A 20579-nucleotide genomic window follows, 5' to 3' on the forward strand; every position below is an offset into this window, starting at 1 on the left:
TTCAATGCCCAGTTTGTGGGCCTGATCCCTAGTGAGGGGTGTGCAGGAGGTGGCCAATCGATGTTCTCTCTCACTGATCTTTCTATCTCTCTCTCCCTCCCCATTCCTCTATCTCGAAAAATCAATAAAGAAAAAAAAAAAAAAAGTGTCAGACCATAAACCAAAGGGTCAAGGGTTCTATTCCATTCAAGGGTAAGTACCTGCATTGCGGGTTCAATCCCCAGCCACGGTCAGAGTCATGTGGGAGGCAACCAATCATTGTGTCTCTCACACTGATGTTTCTCTCTCTCTACCTCCTGCTCTCCCTTTCACTCTCTCCAAAAATCTATAAAAAAATATCCTTGGGTGAGGGTTAACAAATAAATAAATAAATAAATAAAGCACATACTTAAGAACTCATGTGAAAGATGTGATTACTTTCAGTACCATAAGAAACAGAGCAATTGATAGTTTTTCAAGTTCTTCTTTTTTTTTTTTTAAGTCCTCACCCGATGGCATTTTTGCATTTATCTTCTTCAGAGCAGAGGGAGAAAGAGTAGAAGTGAGAAAGAGAGAAACATCGATGTGAGAGAGACACATCGACTGGTTGCCACCCACACGACCCCAACCGAGGCTGGGGACAAACTGCAACCAAGGTATATGCCCTTAGCAGGAATCGAACCCAGGACTCTATGGTCCGCAGGCCGATACTCTAACCACTGAGCAAAACCAGCCAGGGCAATAGTTTTTCAAGTTCTATGTCAACAGTTTTAAATATGTACATAAAATTAATCTTAAAAATCACTAACAATCTGGATTCTAAATTTGTAATGAAGCCATTTCCTGAATATGGCATTAAAAAGATAACTGTTCTACAAATACCATTTTAACATAACACGTTTAAGGAGCTTATAGAGAGAAAATAAAACTTGCCTAGAATTAATTTCGGCTCCTGCATTTAGTAATATTTTGATAATGTTCACATAGCCGCCAGAAGCAGCCAGGCTCAGAGGTGTGTAATCAGAAACATTCCTGTGCTCTTTATTTGCCCCTCGAGCTAATAATAGCTCCACCACCTGGGGGAAAGAAAAAAAGGAATAAATATGTTTTCTCCTTATAGTGAGACAATTTTTAATTTCTTTTTTGTTCTGGTATATCGCATAACAATAGAAGGAAAAGTTCTTCTTTAATCTTTTGTACAAACTCAGCCTAAGATGATAGCAAGAAGTCTTAGAAACCAATAAAGAGACAGTTTTTCAAGTAAAATTCACTTTGGAATCTGCTGAAATGACTGTGTCTTCATTAAAGATCTGGATCTCATGTGCTGTTGTACAGTGACATTTTGGAAATAGTACTTTTGTGTTATTCCACCACATAGTGGTAAAATAGAATATAATTTATTTTTTCATTTAAACATGTGAATGTCTTTAAAATATTTTTTAAAAACTTACAAATCAATAACTAAATGTTAAAACATTTTTTTGGAATAAAGCTAACACTTCTTTTTTCCCAACATTTTATTATGAAAATTTTCAAACTTACAGAAAAGTTCAAGAAGATATAATATATACTCATCACCTAGATTCTACAATTAATATTCTATTATACTCTTTCACATTTCTTCATCATTTGTTTTTGTTTTTTGTTTTTTTTTGGTACAGGCCCCTAGCCGCTAGGGCCTAGCAGGAACTGAACCTGGGACTCTCTGGTCTACAGGCCGATGCTCCAACCGCTGAGCCAAACCGGCAAGGGCCATTTCTTCATTTTTGATGCATTTCACCTCAAAAGTAAATTGCAGAAGGCCGCAATCTTCCTTTAGTACATCAAGCATGTGTATCATTAATTAGACTATTATGTACTTGCTTTAATTTTTTTTAGGTGAAACAATAAATGCTCAAAACTTAAGTGTACATTCACTGAATACTGACACATTCATAAACATAATGTAATTTTAATCCCTGTTATTTACACATGCCCATCTTCCTAGTCAACCACACCCACAATTAGTTTCATCTATCCTAGATCTTCATATACATGAAATCAGTATTTGAGAGTCATTTTTGTGTCCTGTGTAGCAATCTATTAAATGAATATTTGATAGCTTATTTACTCTCTTACCGATGAACAACTTTGCCGTTTCTAGTTTTTGAGAATTTTAAATAAGGTTGCTCTGAACATTTTGGGGAAATATATTTTTGTTGCTCACAGGATCCACCTAGTAATAGAATTTATGGGTGTATGTTTAGTTGTAAGAAATCAGCAAACCTTTTCCTAAAGTGGTTGTACTACTTACACTCCCATCAACAATAAGTGAGTTCTGGTTGCTCCACATCCTTGGCACTATTTGGTATTGTCAGTCTTTATAATTTTAGCCATTCTAGTGAGTGTGTGGTGGTATCTTAAATTTGTATACCCTAATAGCCCAAAATATTTAGCATTTAAGTGCTTACTGGACATTCATAAATCTTTTGTCTATTATGTCACTTAATGTACCAACAACTCTGACAACAAGTACTAGTATTTTCGTATTTTACAAATAAGACACAGAGAAGTTAAGCATTGTTTAAGATCATAACTCTCTACCTTGCTCTTACTATTAGTAATATATCTTAAATACTAACTGGGAAATAACAAAAATATGTTAATAAACAGTGTTTTGTCTTACATACCAGCTAAAATTTCACTTGTTTGAATAAAGTGATGAGTAATTTTAGATATGACTTTCTATCACATTTTTGCTTTTAGAGCCAGATAAACTCGGTAGCATATGTATCAAAACCACTTAGTCTTGAGTATAAAAGCAAGACAAAAAAAATGGCATTAGGCCATGTTATTTTTTTAATTTCCTTAAGCAATAAAGTAAAAAATCCTAATCATACTAAAGTTTTCTGAATTCCACTATGCAGATAACTGATCTTAATTATCTCTCAGAGGGAAGGGCCTACTCCTGAAAAAATAATAATCAATAGAAAAGAAATCAATCTTTTACATTATAGTAAAATGACTTTCCAATGTTTTACAAATTACTTCAAAATACTTAACTGCTCTAACAGCATCAAATCAAAGCAACATAGTGTTACAGGCAAAATTATTAACCTAAAAGTCTTCTATACTATTATAACCTCATTGGTTATAATGAGAGAGAGAGAGAGAGAGGGAGAGAAACATCGACGTGAAAGGGACACATCGAGTGGTTGCCACCCGCACAACCCAACCAGGGCAGGGGACAAACTGCAACCAAGGTACATGCCCTTAACGGACACCAAACCCGGGTCTCTCTGGACCGCAGGTCAACGCTCTAACCACTGAGCCAAACCGGCCAGGGCTCATTGATTATATTTTAATAAGAACACAAAGATTATGGTATACTATAGGCTTTATTATATCATTGAAAGGAATAAAATCAACTGAAAAATCTGTTACTATATAAAGCAGGTATTATTTCAAGCAGTTACATCAGAATTTTACTTGAATTATATTTCAAAACAGAAGCATTTATATTTCTGACTAACAATATTTTCTTTTAATGTTTTTTAATTGCAAAATTTTCTGACATCAAATTTCAAAAATGATGGAGCCTCTCTTTTTATGTAGAAATAATTTATCAAATTACGTAGCTTATTTTTTACTATCTTAATATTTTTTGGTTAAAAATCCTTTTACTATATCAATCACCTCCACTGTGGAGTACAGAAGTAAAATGGACACCAATATATTCATGTTATCAACTAGAAGGAACAGCACAGTAGGAAGGGATATGTCTCTTGTGTGGAACATCTCTATTAGCAATTGCACCTAACTAGCCACATGTATCATATATACTCCAAATGTAAAAAAGCAAATATTATAGGAATAGCCAAAGAAAAATTGTATGGAAAAAAATTATACCAATATTATCATTGGGCTCCAATTATTTTTTCTTGTGGTACATGCCCCTAGCGGGAACCGAACTCAGGACTCTCTGGTCCTCAGGCCGACGCTCAACCGCTGAGCCAAACTGGCCAGGGCTCCAATTGTTTTTTAATCCGTAAGATTGAATCCACACATATTATTTTATTAGATATCCCATTCTTTCTGTGCAGGAATTATTCTGTCTGTTAATTTTATTTACTAGTTTATTAAAAATCCTAGTGGGTTTAACTGACTAGAGTTCAATATAATTTGATGTGCTATGACTAGCAAAGGGGCAGAGGGAAGCCAGTTTAAAATGCAAAAATAACAGTTCACCACTTCACTGTTCAGAGTACGTTTAGCCTATATTTAAGGAAGAATACTGAAAGTGTGTGGAATAGCCAGGTTCTGGAAAAGGTATTCTCAAACTAACAATAAAAATAAAAGGGTTGACCTGGCCAGTTTTGTTCAGCGGTTAGAGCATTGGCCCACAGACCAGAGAGTCCTGGGTTCAGTTCCTAAGGGCATGTACCTCAGTTGCAGTTTGTCCCCGGCCCCGGTTGGGGTCATCATGTGGGTGGCAACCACTCAATGTGTCTCTCTCACATCGATGTTTCTCTCTCTCTTTTCCTCCCTCTGTCCCTCCCGCTCTCTCTGAAGATAAATGCAAAAAAAATGTCCTCGGGTGAGGATAAAAAAAAAAATAACAGCGTTATGGTTCACAAACAGAATAGGTGACTGGCAAATACAGACTCAAATATCTGTAGATACAAGATAATATTAATCTCTTTCTATTAGTTCAAGGACAGAGTTAGGAATAGTGGGGAAACTTTAGGAAGGCATACTTCAGGCTTGATAAGTAGGAGAACTTCATGATAAATTAGGATGGTAGGGGTAAGAAAAGAAAAATTATAAACTGAGTACGAAACTGACCTGAATGATCTCAAGTGCTTCCTAAATCTAAGATTCAACAACTCCCAGAATGAGTTGTCAATCTATAAATAGACAGTATGATTGACTAATCAAAAGCCTTAAATCCATTGGATGAAATTTTTTAAATTAGGTTATCCAGCTCATTATTAAATGCCAGAAGATGATACACAAGGGAGTGTAAACTATACTTTCTTGGACCTCCACATGCCCACACCAGCTGTTCTACCTTTTTTAAAACTAAAAGGTCATGTGATCTTATCCGAGAACCTTTCCTCCAGAGTTGAAAAAGAGTGGGGAATAATAGAAAGACAGGAGTCCTCAGAACAATTAAAAATTGAATACATGGGGAGCAATAGTGACTGAGCTTAAGTACCTCTTATGCAAAATGCTCTAGGATAGGAAAGATGAGTGAATATAGATAAGCCCTGCTTATCAAGAGCTTACTGATTTGATTTGGAAATATCTTAATCATTCTCTCAACCTGAATGTAGCACACTGGGATTCTCATGGCAGATACTACTTTTAAATGAACAGGAAATAAGATATGGTTTTTCTGGCGAGATTGCTTGTGCTAACACTAAAACTTGTCTTTTTGCTAATAGATAATAGGTTTCAGTGTGATAAATCTAAAAGTCAATCAACTCTAATAATAAAATCATGTAAATTAAGGCATACATTTGCTAAATAGATGGAGGAAAAAATTACACTGGAGAAAATGTTACCTCCTGCCTTCCACCAGAACAAGCCAAAGATAGTGGTGTGTCCTTGGTTCTTTCTGACTGGGCTTCAATGTCTGCACCATTGTCCAGCAATATTTCCACAACACCAACATGTCCAGCTGTAGCAGCCAAGATGAGTGGAGTAAAACCTGGAGAAAAATAATGATCTCACTACATGCTAAGCAAGGGAACAATACTATTTTCCATCAAAAGAGGGCTAGCAGTAGTATTTCTTTACAGAACACAAATACTCCAGAAGAAAAAAATTAAACATAGGCCATACCTTTCTTGTCTCGGTGCTCAATACTAGCTCCTCTCTCTAGCAATGTTTGTACCAGTTCCTCATGACCACCAGCACAGGCAAGTGTTAGCGCTGTGTCATGATTACTTTCAGTCTGTAAAAAATTAATTTTATGATTAGCTCATTATTTCATTTAAAAATGTTAACATCAATTCCATAACATGTACATGTACCAAATACATGCAAATATATATGCACCACTCTACTGAAGCAACCATTTGGGTAGTTGTTTTTTTATCCATTAGTGATCAACGTATGATTTTTTTAAAGGCTACAAATAATATTTAAATTTTATGGGCAATTCTTGAAGCAAACAAGAAGAAAAGAAGTATGATTTTCAACCATATGCTGTTTTCAACATGATTAAAAAAAGTACTGTTGACTCACTTTTGCTTCCAGCCACTAATGGCAGTTACGTGACAGTGATCCCTGAGGACAGAAATGATTTACTCAACTTACTGCCTAGAGTTTCCAGGTTGCAGGGCTGAAAGAGGGTACCCGAAGAGAGCCTGGCAGTCTCCCTGAATTAAGACAGTTTGTACAGGTTCAGGTGGTTAGAATTCATGGGGCAGAGTACTGGAGAGGAAAGTGCTACAGAGAGCGAGTACTCCGGAGATCTGCAGAGGGTTCCCCTGGAGTCTACAGCTGAGTTTTGATCAGCACATACGCATGAAGCTAGGGAAAGACCACCAGGAAGATCAGGCTGAACAATACCTAGAGCTTACACAGGGCCACGAAAAGTATGGTTCCCACCAGCCAGAGTAGAAAGACTTCGAAACACAAAGGATATTAAGTAAAAGCCTCAGCAGTGAGGCTGTATTAGCTGTTTTGGACCCAGTTTAAAAAGCTGAAAGATAAAGCCTTAAACTGATGAAAAATGGTTTCCACATAACTGCATTCGAGAGCAAAGTGCCAAAATACTTAAAGAAACAAATTCACACACACACACACACACACACACATACACATACAAAATATACAGAGTATTTGGAAAGATAGACTATAATAATTGAGACATGACACTGTTTATAAACAATTTATTTCTGACATCTGCTAATGATAGTAACCAATACTGGATTCGCCAGTGGTCACACTCTATCATAGTTTAAATGCTTATTTAGAGAACTATCAAAGTCCTCATACTCTCAGTACTCTAAACTTGCGTGATACAAATAAGGTAACTAGCAACATGGGTAGTGTGACTGAGGAATGGAATTTTATATTTTATTTAATATTAATTTTAAAACTAATATTTGATTTGGTCACTGGAAAGCTTTTTAGTATGCCTGGAGCAATGTGAGTATATGAATCTACTACTTCAACTTAATCAAATCTACTTAATCTACTTAATCAAACCTAAGTGCAAATTAAGTACTTCCAATGAAGTTCAACTTGAGATATTTTCTAAACAGCATGACAAAACATCCCGATTTGCTCAGGACTGACTTATTTGATCACTTTAAGCTGTAAATATAACATGCATACCAAATTTTGAAAACGTAGTATGAAATAAAAATGTAAAAGCAATTTTTTCATATTGATTACATATTTAAATAATAGTATTATGGATATATTTAGTTAAATAAAATGCATTCTTAAAATTCATTCCACCTATTTGCTTTTTTTAAATGTGGCTATTAGAACATTTTAAATTATACATTTTTCACATTATTTTTCTATTACACAGCACTGTTCTAAGCCATCTTACCTTATTTTTACATATGTACCTCTATTACAGCATTTAATACCAACCTTCCTCATGCTAGTATTAGTTATATGTCTATCACCCTCAGAGGACTATAAATTTTTAGAAGGTAATAAACATGTCTTATTCATTGTTTGTCTTTCCACCTAAAATTGCTTTGTTAGAAAATAATAACAGTTAAATGAATGGCAATAGGGTCACACATTCAAGGACTGCTCCTAATAAAACTAAGGATTACACAGGGTGGGGCAAAAGTAGGTTTACAGTTATTTGTATGGAAAATATGATAACCAATAAATATTAATATACAAATAAAAACTCTGCATTTCACATACTCACAACTGTTAAGCTATCTTTGCCCCACCCTGAATATATGAAATGCACTATATTGACTGTATTTATACATTTATGTAATACTTATTGCATTTATGTCATAAATATAAAAAGGAAAGGCATATTCTCCCAGAAGGTCAATAGCTCTAAAAATCAAACTCCATTATAAAAAAAATGAGTAACAAGAAACAAAAGGCAAAACTGATAAAGAATCAAGAAATAAGAAAAGCCTACTAGTCAGTGATGAAGAGGGAGACCGCAAAAGCTGCTCTGCAGAAGAGGCTGGCAGAGAGCAGAGCTATTGACTGCAGATCAGGGATGGCCACAAGGGAGAGATACACCAACTACAACAATGGAGAAGGACATGAATACTTAAAATGAGTGACACTTCTGACTGCATTAGTTATTTGATCTTCATTTCAAGTTTATAAGGAAGAAATTATTATGTCTGAATTCAGAGAAAAGGACTCAGAGAAACAACCTTCCAATGGTCACATAAAATTCTGCTTTTCCATTACATCACAGAGCAGCCTTAAAGCAGAACAGACTAAGGTCACTGTAACATTAAGCCTCGCTGTCTTATGTGCTCTCTATGTTAGTGTACAAACAAACAGAAGAGTCAACTTTATTAAGTTTATGAGGTTTCTAAAAATCTGCTTGGGGTTAAAGAGTAATTTAGAAAGTGCTAATCTTAAACAGAAAAGAGACAAAATTTGAAAACGTAAGCATAAAAAATTTTAGTGGATTAGTAAAATAGCTTGTATTTTTAATCACATTATAAAACATCACTTCAACTCACATTTATTAAGTACTTTTTATATCAAAGTACTCTGCTAAGTAGGCTAGAGTTGACCCTGCTGACTAGGAACGTACCAATTACTGAGCAGAGCAAACTTAGGCTCAAACTATGAGAGAAATATAAACAATGTATTACAGTTGGCCCTCGTTTATCGCAGTTAGTCAGTTTTAGACTCTACCATGATAAGTGAATTTCCGCAAAGTAGGATTCTTTATTTATATACAGTCCTCCCTCACCACTTAGCACTTCGACTTTTGTGGCTTCACTCTACCGCGGTTTTTTCAAATACAGTACAGTATAGCATTTGAAAAAACCGCGGTAGAGTGAAGCCACGAAAAGTCAAAGCGTGAGGTGGTGAGGGACGACTGACTGTATGAGAATCGAGGAAAGAGTATAATTAAAACTAAGAAAGAAGAGTTGGTCAAATTCCTTGGGGAACTTAAGAGTGGTTAACTTCATTGTATTTCTGCATTAAGGAGAAATTACAGCAACTAACATTTTATGACAATCTAAGACAAGAATGAATTTTTTCTTAAAAGAATAGTTGAGAGAGGGATGAAGAGAGAGAAACAATGATGTGAAAGCATAATTAACTGGCTGCCTCCTGCATGGCCCCTACTGGGAATTGAACAGGTAACCTCCTAGAGCACAGGAGAACTTCCAACCAACTGAGCCACATCAGCCAGGGTGAGAATGAAAGAATTTTTGAAGTGAGGTTTCCACCCTACCCACCCCAAATAGAGACCTACCCTGTTCCAGAGTGATAAGGACTAGAGCTTATAGTGAAACAGTCCCAAATAATTCCTTCAACTATCATTTATTAGTGTCCTTAAATTTTAATTAATGTGGTATTAATCTTAAGTTTTGAAAATACTCAGACTTGATTCAATAGAATTATTACATGAGAGGTGAAAGGACTGTCATAAACACTTGCACATCAAAAGTGACTTCTAGCCCTGGCCGGTTTGGCTCAGCAGTTAGAGCACTGGCCTGCGATCCAGAGAGACCTGGGTTCGGTTCCCGCTAGGGGCACGTACCTCGGTTGCAGTTTGTCCCTGGCCCTGGTTGGGTGGTGCGAGTGGCAACCACTCGATGTGTCTCTTTCATGTCGATGTTTCTCTCTCTCTTCCTTTCCCTCCCTCCCACTCTACTGGAACAAAAAAATGGAAAAATATCCTTGGGTGAGGATTAAAAAAAAAAAAGTGACTTCTAGTTATATAAGATTTGAGGAACCTTATAAAGAATGTAAACTTTTTTTAAAAAATCCTACATTTGTTTCAGATAGAATAGAAGGGAGAGAGAGGAAGAGAGAGAGAAAAACATCAATGTGAAAGGGCCATATCAAGTGGCTGCCTCCTGCACGACCCAACCAGGGCCGGGGACAAACTGCAACCGAGATACATGCCCTTAGCGGGAATCAAACCTGCGTCTCTCTGGACAACAAGCCGATGCTCTAACTGCTGAGCCAAACCGGCCAGGGCAAGAATGTAAACTCTCATATAAAGCATTCTTCAGTGTCCAGAAATTAAACAGGATTCCTGCCAATCTTTGTTAAAAATATTAGTTCCTATCATCATCATCAATTAAAGGAGTTTAAGGTATGACCATTTTAAGAATCATTAGCATTTAATTATTATTTTTAAATGTTTTTGATTTTTTTAGAGACAGGAAGGGAGAAAGAGATAGAAACATCAATGTGAGAGAGATACATAGATAGGCTGCCTTCTGCATGCCCCCTACTGGGAATCGAGCTCTGCAACCCAGTCATGTGCCCTGACTAGAGAATTATCTGGCCATGGGAGGCCCAGGCCAGACTCATTAGCATTAAAAAAATTTTTTTTTTCTCTATTGATTTTTAGAGAGAACAGAAGGCAGAGGGAGAGAGAACATCGACTGGCCGCCTACTGCATGCCCCAACTGGGGATAGGGCCCACAACCTGGGTATGTGCCCTGACTGGGACTTTAACCAACGATCTCTTGGTGCATGTATCGAAGCTCAAACCACTGAGCCACAGAGACCAGGTGGCTTATTAGCATTTTAAAAAGGAGACATATACTGAGGCTTCAAAAAAATTAACATTTATTTTGTTTTTCCTTAAATTAAGATTTGATGTAAATATGCAGTATGGCAAGGGAACATGCTGAAAAGATGCAATGATGAAGGACACAATTATCTAGGTGGAGGACTCATTTTCTTTAATTTACCAGGTTAATATAATTCAATGTTTGCACCTAAAATAAAAATTGAGAAAACAGGTAGCATAGGCAGAAGTTAAAAGCACAGATTCTAAAGCCTGAGGGATGGGGTTATTTGAAAGCCAACTCTACCACAAATTGCTGTTGGGCAAGACAGTATCTCCTAAGTCTCACTTTTCTCACATGCAACATGTGAATAATAGTAGTATCTATTTGACAGGGTTATAAATATTAGTCTAGATGAAAAGTTATAAAGTCTTAAAAACGTACATGTCAAGGCTTAGGAAATAAACAAATAAAGGACTCAATTATTAGAGAATGTTTAATCTTACAAAACAGAGGAAGAAACTTGGTACTAATTTTTTTTTTATCATATCACTTGTTTGTTATGGCACAGTACTTGCACACAGAAGCCAAAATATCCAGTAATTAAAATCTCAAGAACTTTTCATTTTAGAATCTAGAAAAAATTTCAGATAAACTGAGTACAAAAGAATTTTTATTTTTATCACTTAACGTACTGCTCACTATCATAAAAATTAGTAAATTACAAAAACATTAAAATGTAAAGAAAAAGGTGAACAATTATTTCTGAATATTTATTTTATATTATGAAAACATAATGAAACTTTCTGATGTCTAATACTAAGCAGTTATGGTACAGTTCATGAAAAGTAGTGTTAACTCATGTTAGGCTAACCCAATAGAAAAACCTCGATGTAGAGACCAGGTAAAGGAGGAGCATATTTTTAAGGAACCACAGTCAAATCTTTTTACATAAGGATGTCTACTACATTTAAAATATAAATTGCTTTTTTAAATTAAAAAAGGCACTGTATTTATTTATTTTATCCTCACCCAAGGGCATTTTTGCATTTATCTTCAGATAGAGCTGGAGGGAGAGAGTGGGGAAGAGAAAGAGAGAAACATAGATGTGAGAGAGACCCATCAACTGGTTGCTACCCACATGACCCCAACACGGGCAGGGACAAACTGCAACCAAGATACGTGTCATCCTTGGCAGAAACTGAACCCGGGACTCTCTGGTCCACAGGTCAATGCTCTAACCACTTAGCAAACCAGCCAGGGCTATAAAAGACACTTTAAAAATATTTATGTATAACTTTTCAGAGATTAATTTATAATGCATTGATGATTGGTTGAGTGGTGTAGTCAGGTAAAATTCCACTGTCACTACAATAATTTCAAATTCAATAAAATCATGATCACACCATGGAGGAACTTTTCCTGTGACTGTTTTACTGAAAAACATTTAAAAAATAAAATCCTTTTACATTTTAGTTAAGGTTTTACTTTTGCTTATGGATCATTCTTGATCCCACAAAAACTAGAAAATATACTTGTGGCTAAAATGTAACAGCCTCAAGAACAAATAAGATTAGGGGGAAATAATACATATTCGACACCAAGTACAATCCAATTCTACAATGTTATTAATATTAAATGTAAGCCATTTTAGTTCATCAAGTAATGCCTCATATTTTAAAAGAAGGCTGGATGTAGAACTTATATGTATTTATGCATAACCAATGAACATAAACAACAATGCTGGGAATGGGGTTGCGGGGAGAATGGGAGAAGGGTTTCAATGGGGGAAAAAGAAAAAACACCTGTAACAAAAATAAATTTAAAAAAAATAGAAGGCTGTACAGTATGTTATTTAAGAAGGTTGCCTATGAAGTCAAACTGATCTAAGTTTGACCCCCACACCTACCATTTCTTAGCTAAATGAAATTATTGTAAGCAAAATGAATAATCTTAGTCTCAGTTTCTTCATCAGGGAAATGGGTATTTAAGAGTAGCTACCTCATATATGTGATCTGAAGATTAGATAACTACCTGAAAAACAGTTCCTAGTAATTTTAAGTGCTAAATAAAAAAAGTTAGTACATATAAAACAATAAAGAAACATTTGGGAAGTAAAAATGGAAATGAAATTCTTTTTTCACGGTATTACTAAGAAACATGTTAATGACAGGTTATATTTTAAATAGGTTGAGTACTGGTCCAACAACACACACACACTTCCTGAAAGTCAAATTTGTAAAGAACTAACTCTTTATTTACAAAACTAAAAGTTTTATAATGTACAACTCCTCCCAACACCAACACACACACACCCTGTCAAAAAAGCAAAACAAAACAAAAAAAACTACATAAACTTGTAAACATTTCTTAGTCATAAAGAAGGCCATATACCTTACCTTGTTCAACTGTCTTCTAAGCTGGGTCTCAGCATTTCTTTATGACGAAATGCAAGCTATCCTCTCCTCTCTAACCTCACTTTGCCTTGAGATTTCATAGTAAACTATCTTTTTAAAGAACTGAGATTTTATTATTTTTTTATCTAACAATGTTCAACAGAAACAAACTCACTACATGTCAGTCAGCAAGACCACATTTTTCAAAGATGATATAAGTGCTATTGAGTATATATGACATATAAATTGAACAATTTTTTTTTACTATTTTATTTTCCCAATACCATTTATCTCCTCTGTGCCCTCTTCCACTCCACTCCCACCCACCCCCACCATCACCACACTCAATTTTTTCTTTTACATACAATCCATTATGAATTTTAAAGCATATCTTTTAAGAGTGCTTTATATCGCACAAATCTTAAATAAGTTATTTCTTTTTATATCCTCTTCTGAAGTTTTCAAAAAGAGCATTTAAAAACCTTAGAAATTACACCATCACATAATTATTAGTAAAAAATCATATTTGGTATTTTATTTTAAAAATTATAGATTCTCATTTATTTCTAAGTGTGGCTCAAGTCTCTGACCAAAGACAAAGCAGTCTAAGATGATTTAAATCACTGATTAATGTTGTTAATGATGATATAATCCCAGTTAAAATCCACCACACCTGAATTTGAACCTTACCTGTGCATCGATATCAATGGCAGGGTAGATAGGAAGCATGGCTGAAGGAGAGATGATGGGACTTGGAGTTGGAGTCTGAGGTTGGGAAATGGAAGCAGCAATACTGTGGGTAGGAGTGTTTGACATTGCAGATGCTCTTCCACTGACTGCTGTTGAACAAAATAACTGCACTTAATAAGGATAAAACATTGTTAGGTAACAGTAAGAAATAATTATTAGAAAATATTTAAAGACTTCTTAATAAATAGAATGTCTACAGGTAGACTGCCATACCACCAGTATTAACTCATTATCCTGGTTATTTCTGGCTTTGGACAATAGTCCAAAATTATAATGTATACTGAGAGTAATCCATTTTCTAATTAATAATTCATCTGAGTAACAAATTCCTCTCTCATGGTATGTAATCATAAAACCTTAATTCAAAATAACCCTGAAAACAAAAATTTTTTACGAATTAAAATGAAATATAAATGCAAATGGATAAGTTGCCCATTATATCTTCTTAATGAGAAAAGGAATAAAAGGTAAAATAGTCATGTTCAGAAGGAGAAAAATGTAATTTTTACCTGCCAATTCCACACCTTATATTCTATAACTAATATAAGTAATATCAATGTTGGGGAGAACCTTGCTATCCAATCATTTAAAAACCCTCCTACTATTTAACTGCAGACAGGGGGTAATTATATTCTGTATTGTAGCCCTCAGTATGACAGCATAATCAAATATAAAAATTTAATCCTCACACAGAAATACAGTTTCTCACATGTAGAAGTACTTTGAGGGGGGTAAAATATCCACCAATCAATCCAGCAATCACACTGACATGTGAGGACAAAATTAAAAGATTAGGGTAGAAATAAATGTATGCACACATTCATATACATATTGTTAGTTCTTCTAAGTATAATTTTACCATGATATTTTCACCAAAATATGCAAATTGAGAAGGGGCTAATTAGGTCAGTACTTGAAGTGGGAGAACTCCAAAGGTGGTAGCAGTTCAGAGTACTTGATTCCCACCATTGACTCACTTCTGGAGTTGATATGTAAACACCAATCCTTTTTTCCCCTATTAAAAATGCTACAGCACTAAAGTCTGGGCATTAATCTTTGAATGGTCAACAATAGTGTAGATGTAAGTTACCAACGTAGTTATCAACTACATCAGACAGAAAACAATCATGATTCACAACTGGATCTGAAACCAGGCAAGAGGTTATAATCCTGCCAAGAACAAAACTAAAATTGACTTATTATAACAATCATATAAACATGATTGTCATTAAAAAAATCTGTTTTACATAAAATTCTTAGTTCAGGCACAAACATACACTATACATTATAGCGACACACATTCTATAAATAACACATTTTTAAGTCCCTTTAAAAGCCAAAGAAAAACAAAGGGAATAAAACAAAACAAATCAAAACATTGAAGCCTTACAGACTCAGATCAATGGAAAAGGGCTCACACTAATATATTAAATTGATCATCAAATGACCTTGATATTATCACTCCATAATGATAGCTTGTACATTAATGAAAAATAAAGATAATTTAAATGTACATATTCTATCCATAAATTTCAAAATTATAAAATGTATGACTTTTAATAGAGTCCATATTCTTTTTTAATTGGATTGTTTTTCCAAATGAAAATGTTAAATACAAAAATTTGCTTAAACAAAATGACCACGAATCTGTTCAAAGAACTTATTTTTATTTCATGACACTAAACAAAAAAAAAAATTTAAGCTTTAAATGACTAAAATACAATTTACCCTTAAATTGGAGTAAGTTCTTTTAAAGAACATATTAAAATTAGTTTTCTTATTTTTGGTCAAATTGGTTGTTCTTATCACCTTATTTAAAAGGAGATAGGAAAAGTTAATTCCCTCATTTCATTTCCTTATTTAAAACTAAATAACTGCCTGTCACTCATCCATTCTCTATAATTAAAAGTAACTATAAATATGTATGAATGTGAAGAGGAAACCTGGTACAGATCTTTACATGTGGGACATCACTTGGGGTTAGATTTTAGAGAGGGAGAACCAGATGCTCAGGAAACTTTTAACATCGGGTAACAAAAGGAGGAACCTGAGAGCACAGCAATGGCAAGGTAGTAAGATTGGTTAAACAAAGAACTGATTTTGCTTTGGCAAGTACGTAAAACAGGTAAGATAGATTTTGGTCAGCCAGGTACTAGGGAAAAAGATACCGAATCTTGTAAAAGCAGTCTAATAAATGGGAGATAGGGGTAAAGAACAAGTTTTATGCTGTAGGAGGGAAGGACGACTGAGCCTAATGAGGTTGAAAGACATTAAAAACCCCAAAGAAACAAAAATGGCCATTAGTCAACTGAAAGAACAAGTACAACCACAGAAGTTTAAAGTAAAGAAAAGGTTGCATAAGTGAGTGCATGAGTATTCATGCATGTGAACATTCATGATGATAGGGAAAGGTTTTATATAAGTAGTTGGATTTTTAAAAATCCTGTTCTTCCTTCTGGCTATCTCTCCTATCCATATAAAAAGGCAAAATATTTTCATAAGACAAATATATGCCGTATATCCTCAAAAGTTATGCATTTAAAAAAATGTTTATATATTAAAACACCTGGAACACATAGGCAGAAACTTAATGTTTTTGTTTGGTAAATGAATCAACAGGAAAACTATTTTACAAACCCCTGATAATTTTGATCAGCACAAACACCATACAACAACTGTCTGACAAATCATTGTTGATAACTATGCCCAAGAACATCAGGTAAATTTTGATAGCATATCAACAAAATATTAAATATTCATTGGTATGGAATGTCCATTCTTCATTTAATTGGATAAATAACACTTAACTCTATACATTATTTGATAGATCAACTGACATAATAGAACACCATTATTATCTAGATTAATGGCCATGGAAGTAATGATCAAATTTGGAATTTTTCGTTACTGTGCTCCAAGAAGATATCCAATTCTTTTAAATTGTATTCCCAATTATTATAACCAGCTAATGGTGATTAGCAATAATGTCATACTTATCCATGAGAATCTTTACAGTTCTTACTAATGATTAATAGCATTTTTCCCAAGATAACTATTGTACCCTATAAGATTAGCAGAGACTTTCACTCCATATAGTATTATTGAGGTGATATTAAAAGAGTGGGGGGGAGGGGAAGAGTGGGAAACTTTAGAGCAATTTTTAATTATAGAAAATCCATCTCATTAGCTGGTTTCTTAATATTAGCTAAATACATCAACACTATACAATTTAGTATATTCTTTTAATAGGTGAATGTTCAACTACATATAATCTCATCATAAATATATAATACTACTAAACATAATTTCAAAATGAGAAAAATTCAATCATCTTTTAAGTATAGACCAAAAAGTAAAAAACAGAGGGGGAGAGAACTATTTAATTCTTTGTTTTTCCCCTTTCCTTCTTCTTCAAATTTTCTCTTTTACATTAGCTTTTTTAAATGAAGAAAATGATCCTTCTCAGTATAATATTTTTATGACTTATAATCCCGTAAAATGTCATTGTACTACTTTTTTACAGAATTTATGGAAAAATATGTGCCAAAACTAAAACCATTAAAGTAACTTTCTATTTTTTCTTGTCAATAAAACTAATTATAATGAAATAAAATTTCTCTGACTACACATTTAAAGAGATATTTATGGTACTGTGAGGGGGCCATACCTTCCCATAATACAATTAGAAAGAGACTACACATTAACATTCACAGGAGATAAAATCACTGACATACAATATAATCAAACCCTATTTGGTTTGGTACTTTATTACTGTTGTAAGGTGTTTAAAAAAACTACTTTAAAATATCCATCAGGTTTAAAGTCTGATTCATTAGGGTATAAAGTATTTCTGTTTACCAATAAGATTCCTGATGTCCTATTAAGTTTTGCACTTCAACTTCTATCAATTTCCCAGTTTATTGGTGTGAATACAGAAGCAAAAAAGACAAAATTCAATCTTAGTATTCTGAACTTAAAGAGAAAAAACAAAAATAAAAAAAAAATAAAAAAAATCAAACATCAACCCGCTAAGGAAAAACCTAGATTCCCAGCCTAATCAGCTAAGCCAGAAAGTTTCAGTCACTTGTATTGAACGAGCTAATCTTTCATTTGACCTGTATCCATCTGAGAACTTCTGAGATTGAACTAATATTTCTAAAGATATACATGGGTCAAGAGTCCAAAAGTAGTTCTCAAGTTGGGCAATGGCAAAAAATTCTGGTACACTTAGTCGCCTTAAGCAAATCATATTTTGATACCTGCTCGTAACAATATAAACCCACCTGCCATGATGTCATCCAGCGTGTCATTGAGGGTCTGAGCAGGGCTGGCTACCATTAACCCTTGTTGTGTTTCTGTCAGAATTCCTTGCCCCAGCCCTGCCAACTGTGCTTGGCCCAGTACTGGCTGTCCAACTATCACTCCTTGAAGTTCTGTAAGATTTGCGATGGACCCTGGAGGCAAGGGACCTGCCGCCAGAGGCAAAGCTTGAGGCATGGCCAGAGGCTGGATTGGTGCAAAACCCATCTGAGCAGCAGTCTGCTGGGGTTCATCTTTAAGCAAAACGGGATCCACTTGCTGTAATCGTGCATAGTCTCCTTCAGAAAGTTGTTCTCCAACCCCAACAGGACTAAGTAGTCCCAGATGTTGGCAAGATTGTTGCTGTTGCTGCTGAAGTTGAATTCTTTGAGCTTTAACCTCTAGATACTGCTTTTTTAGCTGCTGCTGAGTTTTCAGTTGTAACTCTCGCTCTACTTTCTGTAGTTCCTCCAAAATCTTTTGTTTCTTCTGAATTTGTTCCTCCCTTGTTTTGTTCAGCTCCTCGATCTTCTCCTTGGTAAGTTGATCAGCATGAGCCAGTTCCAAGGACTGCAGCTGTGCATTCTTTTCTATGGCTTCTTTTATCCTCTGTTCCAGTTCTGTTAACTTTCCCTGAGCCTCTTCTACAATGCTCTCTGGAGACTGATTGGTGATGTAACCCTGTACATCCTGGCTGTTTGCTGGCAAATGGCTGCTGGACTTTTGTTTAGAAGCAGCTGTGTGAAAAAGAAACCCCCTCAGAAGTGCACATGAATGGCATCCTCATTACAGAGTTACTGTTGGGAGGTTTAGTGCCAACAGTTATGCACCAAGTTATCATAGCCATAGAAGGTGAAAATGTACTGTAAAGAGTTAAAAACAAACTCACCTTCTTTATCATAAACATAAAATGTATGTATTTTATGTGCATAGAGTCATCTTTGGGAAATTAATTTCAGAATTTTAAAAATATCACATGGCTAAAATTAGACATTAGAGGGATGCAGGTTTGTGATATTTAAGAGGTGCAATTAAAGTAAAATCTAAGGCTATGTGTAATCTGGTCATAATGATGTAAAAATTTATCAAAAGAATAAAAAATAATGCTAAACTATTAAGATGCAGGGAAAACTTAGACCTCTAAGTCAAGGTTTTTCCACATTTAATAGTCTGTGCCTTTTAAACACACACACATACACACATAGAGTACCCAAACCACTGAAAAGTACCAGGAAATTAAAATCCATCTAAAATATGTCTTTGTTGGGGCCTACCGTCTTCAAGACTCATAAAGGCAAGATATAAATTCACATATTCACACAGCTACCTGGCCAGTAGAGAATTTGGATCCCGGAAGAAAAGATGTTGAACTACACCATCCACTGTATCTTCTGATAGCCAGATGAAAAAACAAGATCTGGCTACAAGTACAGCAATCAGTTGTTTGCTATACCAACTGAAAAAGGTGCCAAGGCTTTGGATTGGTAGTAGTGATTGGAAAGAGCTGGTAGAAATACTTAGTATTCTTGTTGGTAAAATAATATAGGTAGCCAAAAACCAAAAATTTAAATCACACTGGTTCTTCAGGTAAAACTTTTTAAAAAGAAAAACCTGATTAAAACTGGTAGCTGTAATGTTTTGGGACATAGCTTATGAACATGCAAGTCACATATGGACCTCCAGAATTCTAGAGAAACAAACAAGTATATCTGAAGTAACTTTGTTATTGATCGAGAAAAGGTATCCCAGATATAAAATGCATATTATACCAGTTATTATAAAATAAATTTAATTTTAATCTAATTTGTTAATTATATGCTATCACTACAGAAATTTAATTTACAAAAAAAAAAAGTTACCCAACTATAACCAGCCTATCATTTTAACATAAATAGAAATGACCAGTTATTAGAGGAAATCATGGATAATTTGAATTGCATCAAAGATGAACATCTGAATTTCTCTTGAAAATACTTCTAATTCTAGCACAAATTAGTGCTATACACTATCTTTTCTCCCAATAACATGCTTTTTCCATAGGTAAAAAATTAATTATGCCAACTTAATAAAATTCAATTTTTGTGGAAAAATAACTTTAAATGGCTAGGTTTTTATAATCTTATCATCTTTACCTGGACAACATGTTAGAAACTGTCTTTAGAAGTATAACTGACCTTTATTCCTGATGGGAAGTGTAGTGGCAACATTGGCAGGTGGTTTGTCAGGCTCCTGAGGTGGGACAACCATGGGCAGTGCTTGAACTGGTACACGAGGAGCCTAAGACAAAGGAAAGTAATTATATTTCTGCTTTTCTACACACTCCATTAAATAATGTGCTTTAACTGAACAACAAGTTACAAAGACTTATTCAAGATATTTCTAATATGGCGTTACTCTCAGACAATAACATATTTACTTAAAATATGTTGGTACCTAATTATTTCCCACTTTT

The 20579-nt window shown here is 34.6% G+C and overlaps 1 protein-coding gene across 18 annotated transcripts in view; it reads right to left on the reverse strand.

Moving 5' to 3' along the window:
* ANKRD17 (ankyrin repeat domain 17) overlaps nt 1–20579 on the reverse strand; it is a 193160-nt gene that overhangs the window by 54967 nt on the left and 117614 nt on the right. For 15 of the 18 annotated variants that reach the window (XM_036271035.1, XM_036271043.1, XM_036271078.1 and 12 more), the window contains 6 exons: nt 20302–20404; nt 18112–18864; nt 13769–13917; nt 5806–5917; nt 5526–5671; nt 913–1055 (listed from right to left, as the gene is read on the reverse strand). In XM_036271035.1, the coding sequence (XP_036126928.1) occupies nt 913–1055; nt 5526–5671; nt 5806–5917; nt 13769–13917; nt 18112–18864; nt 20302–20404 (1406 nt within the window). The remainder of the gene's footprint in view (nt 1–912; nt 1056–5525; nt 5672–5805; nt 5918–13768; nt 13918–18111; nt 18865–20301; nt 20405–20579) is intronic. The other 3 variants (XM_036271118.1, XM_036271122.1, XM_036271051.1) reach the window with 2 other exon arrangements.

The sequence above is a fragment of the Molossus molossus genome, unplaced genomic scaffold (assembly GCF_014108415.1).
Source record: "Molossus molossus isolate mMolMol1 unplaced genomic scaffold, mMolMol1.p scaffold_m16_p_1, whole genome shotgun sequence".
Lineage (NCBI taxonomy): Eukaryota > Metazoa > Chordata > Mammalia > Chiroptera > Molossidae > Molossus > Molossus molossus.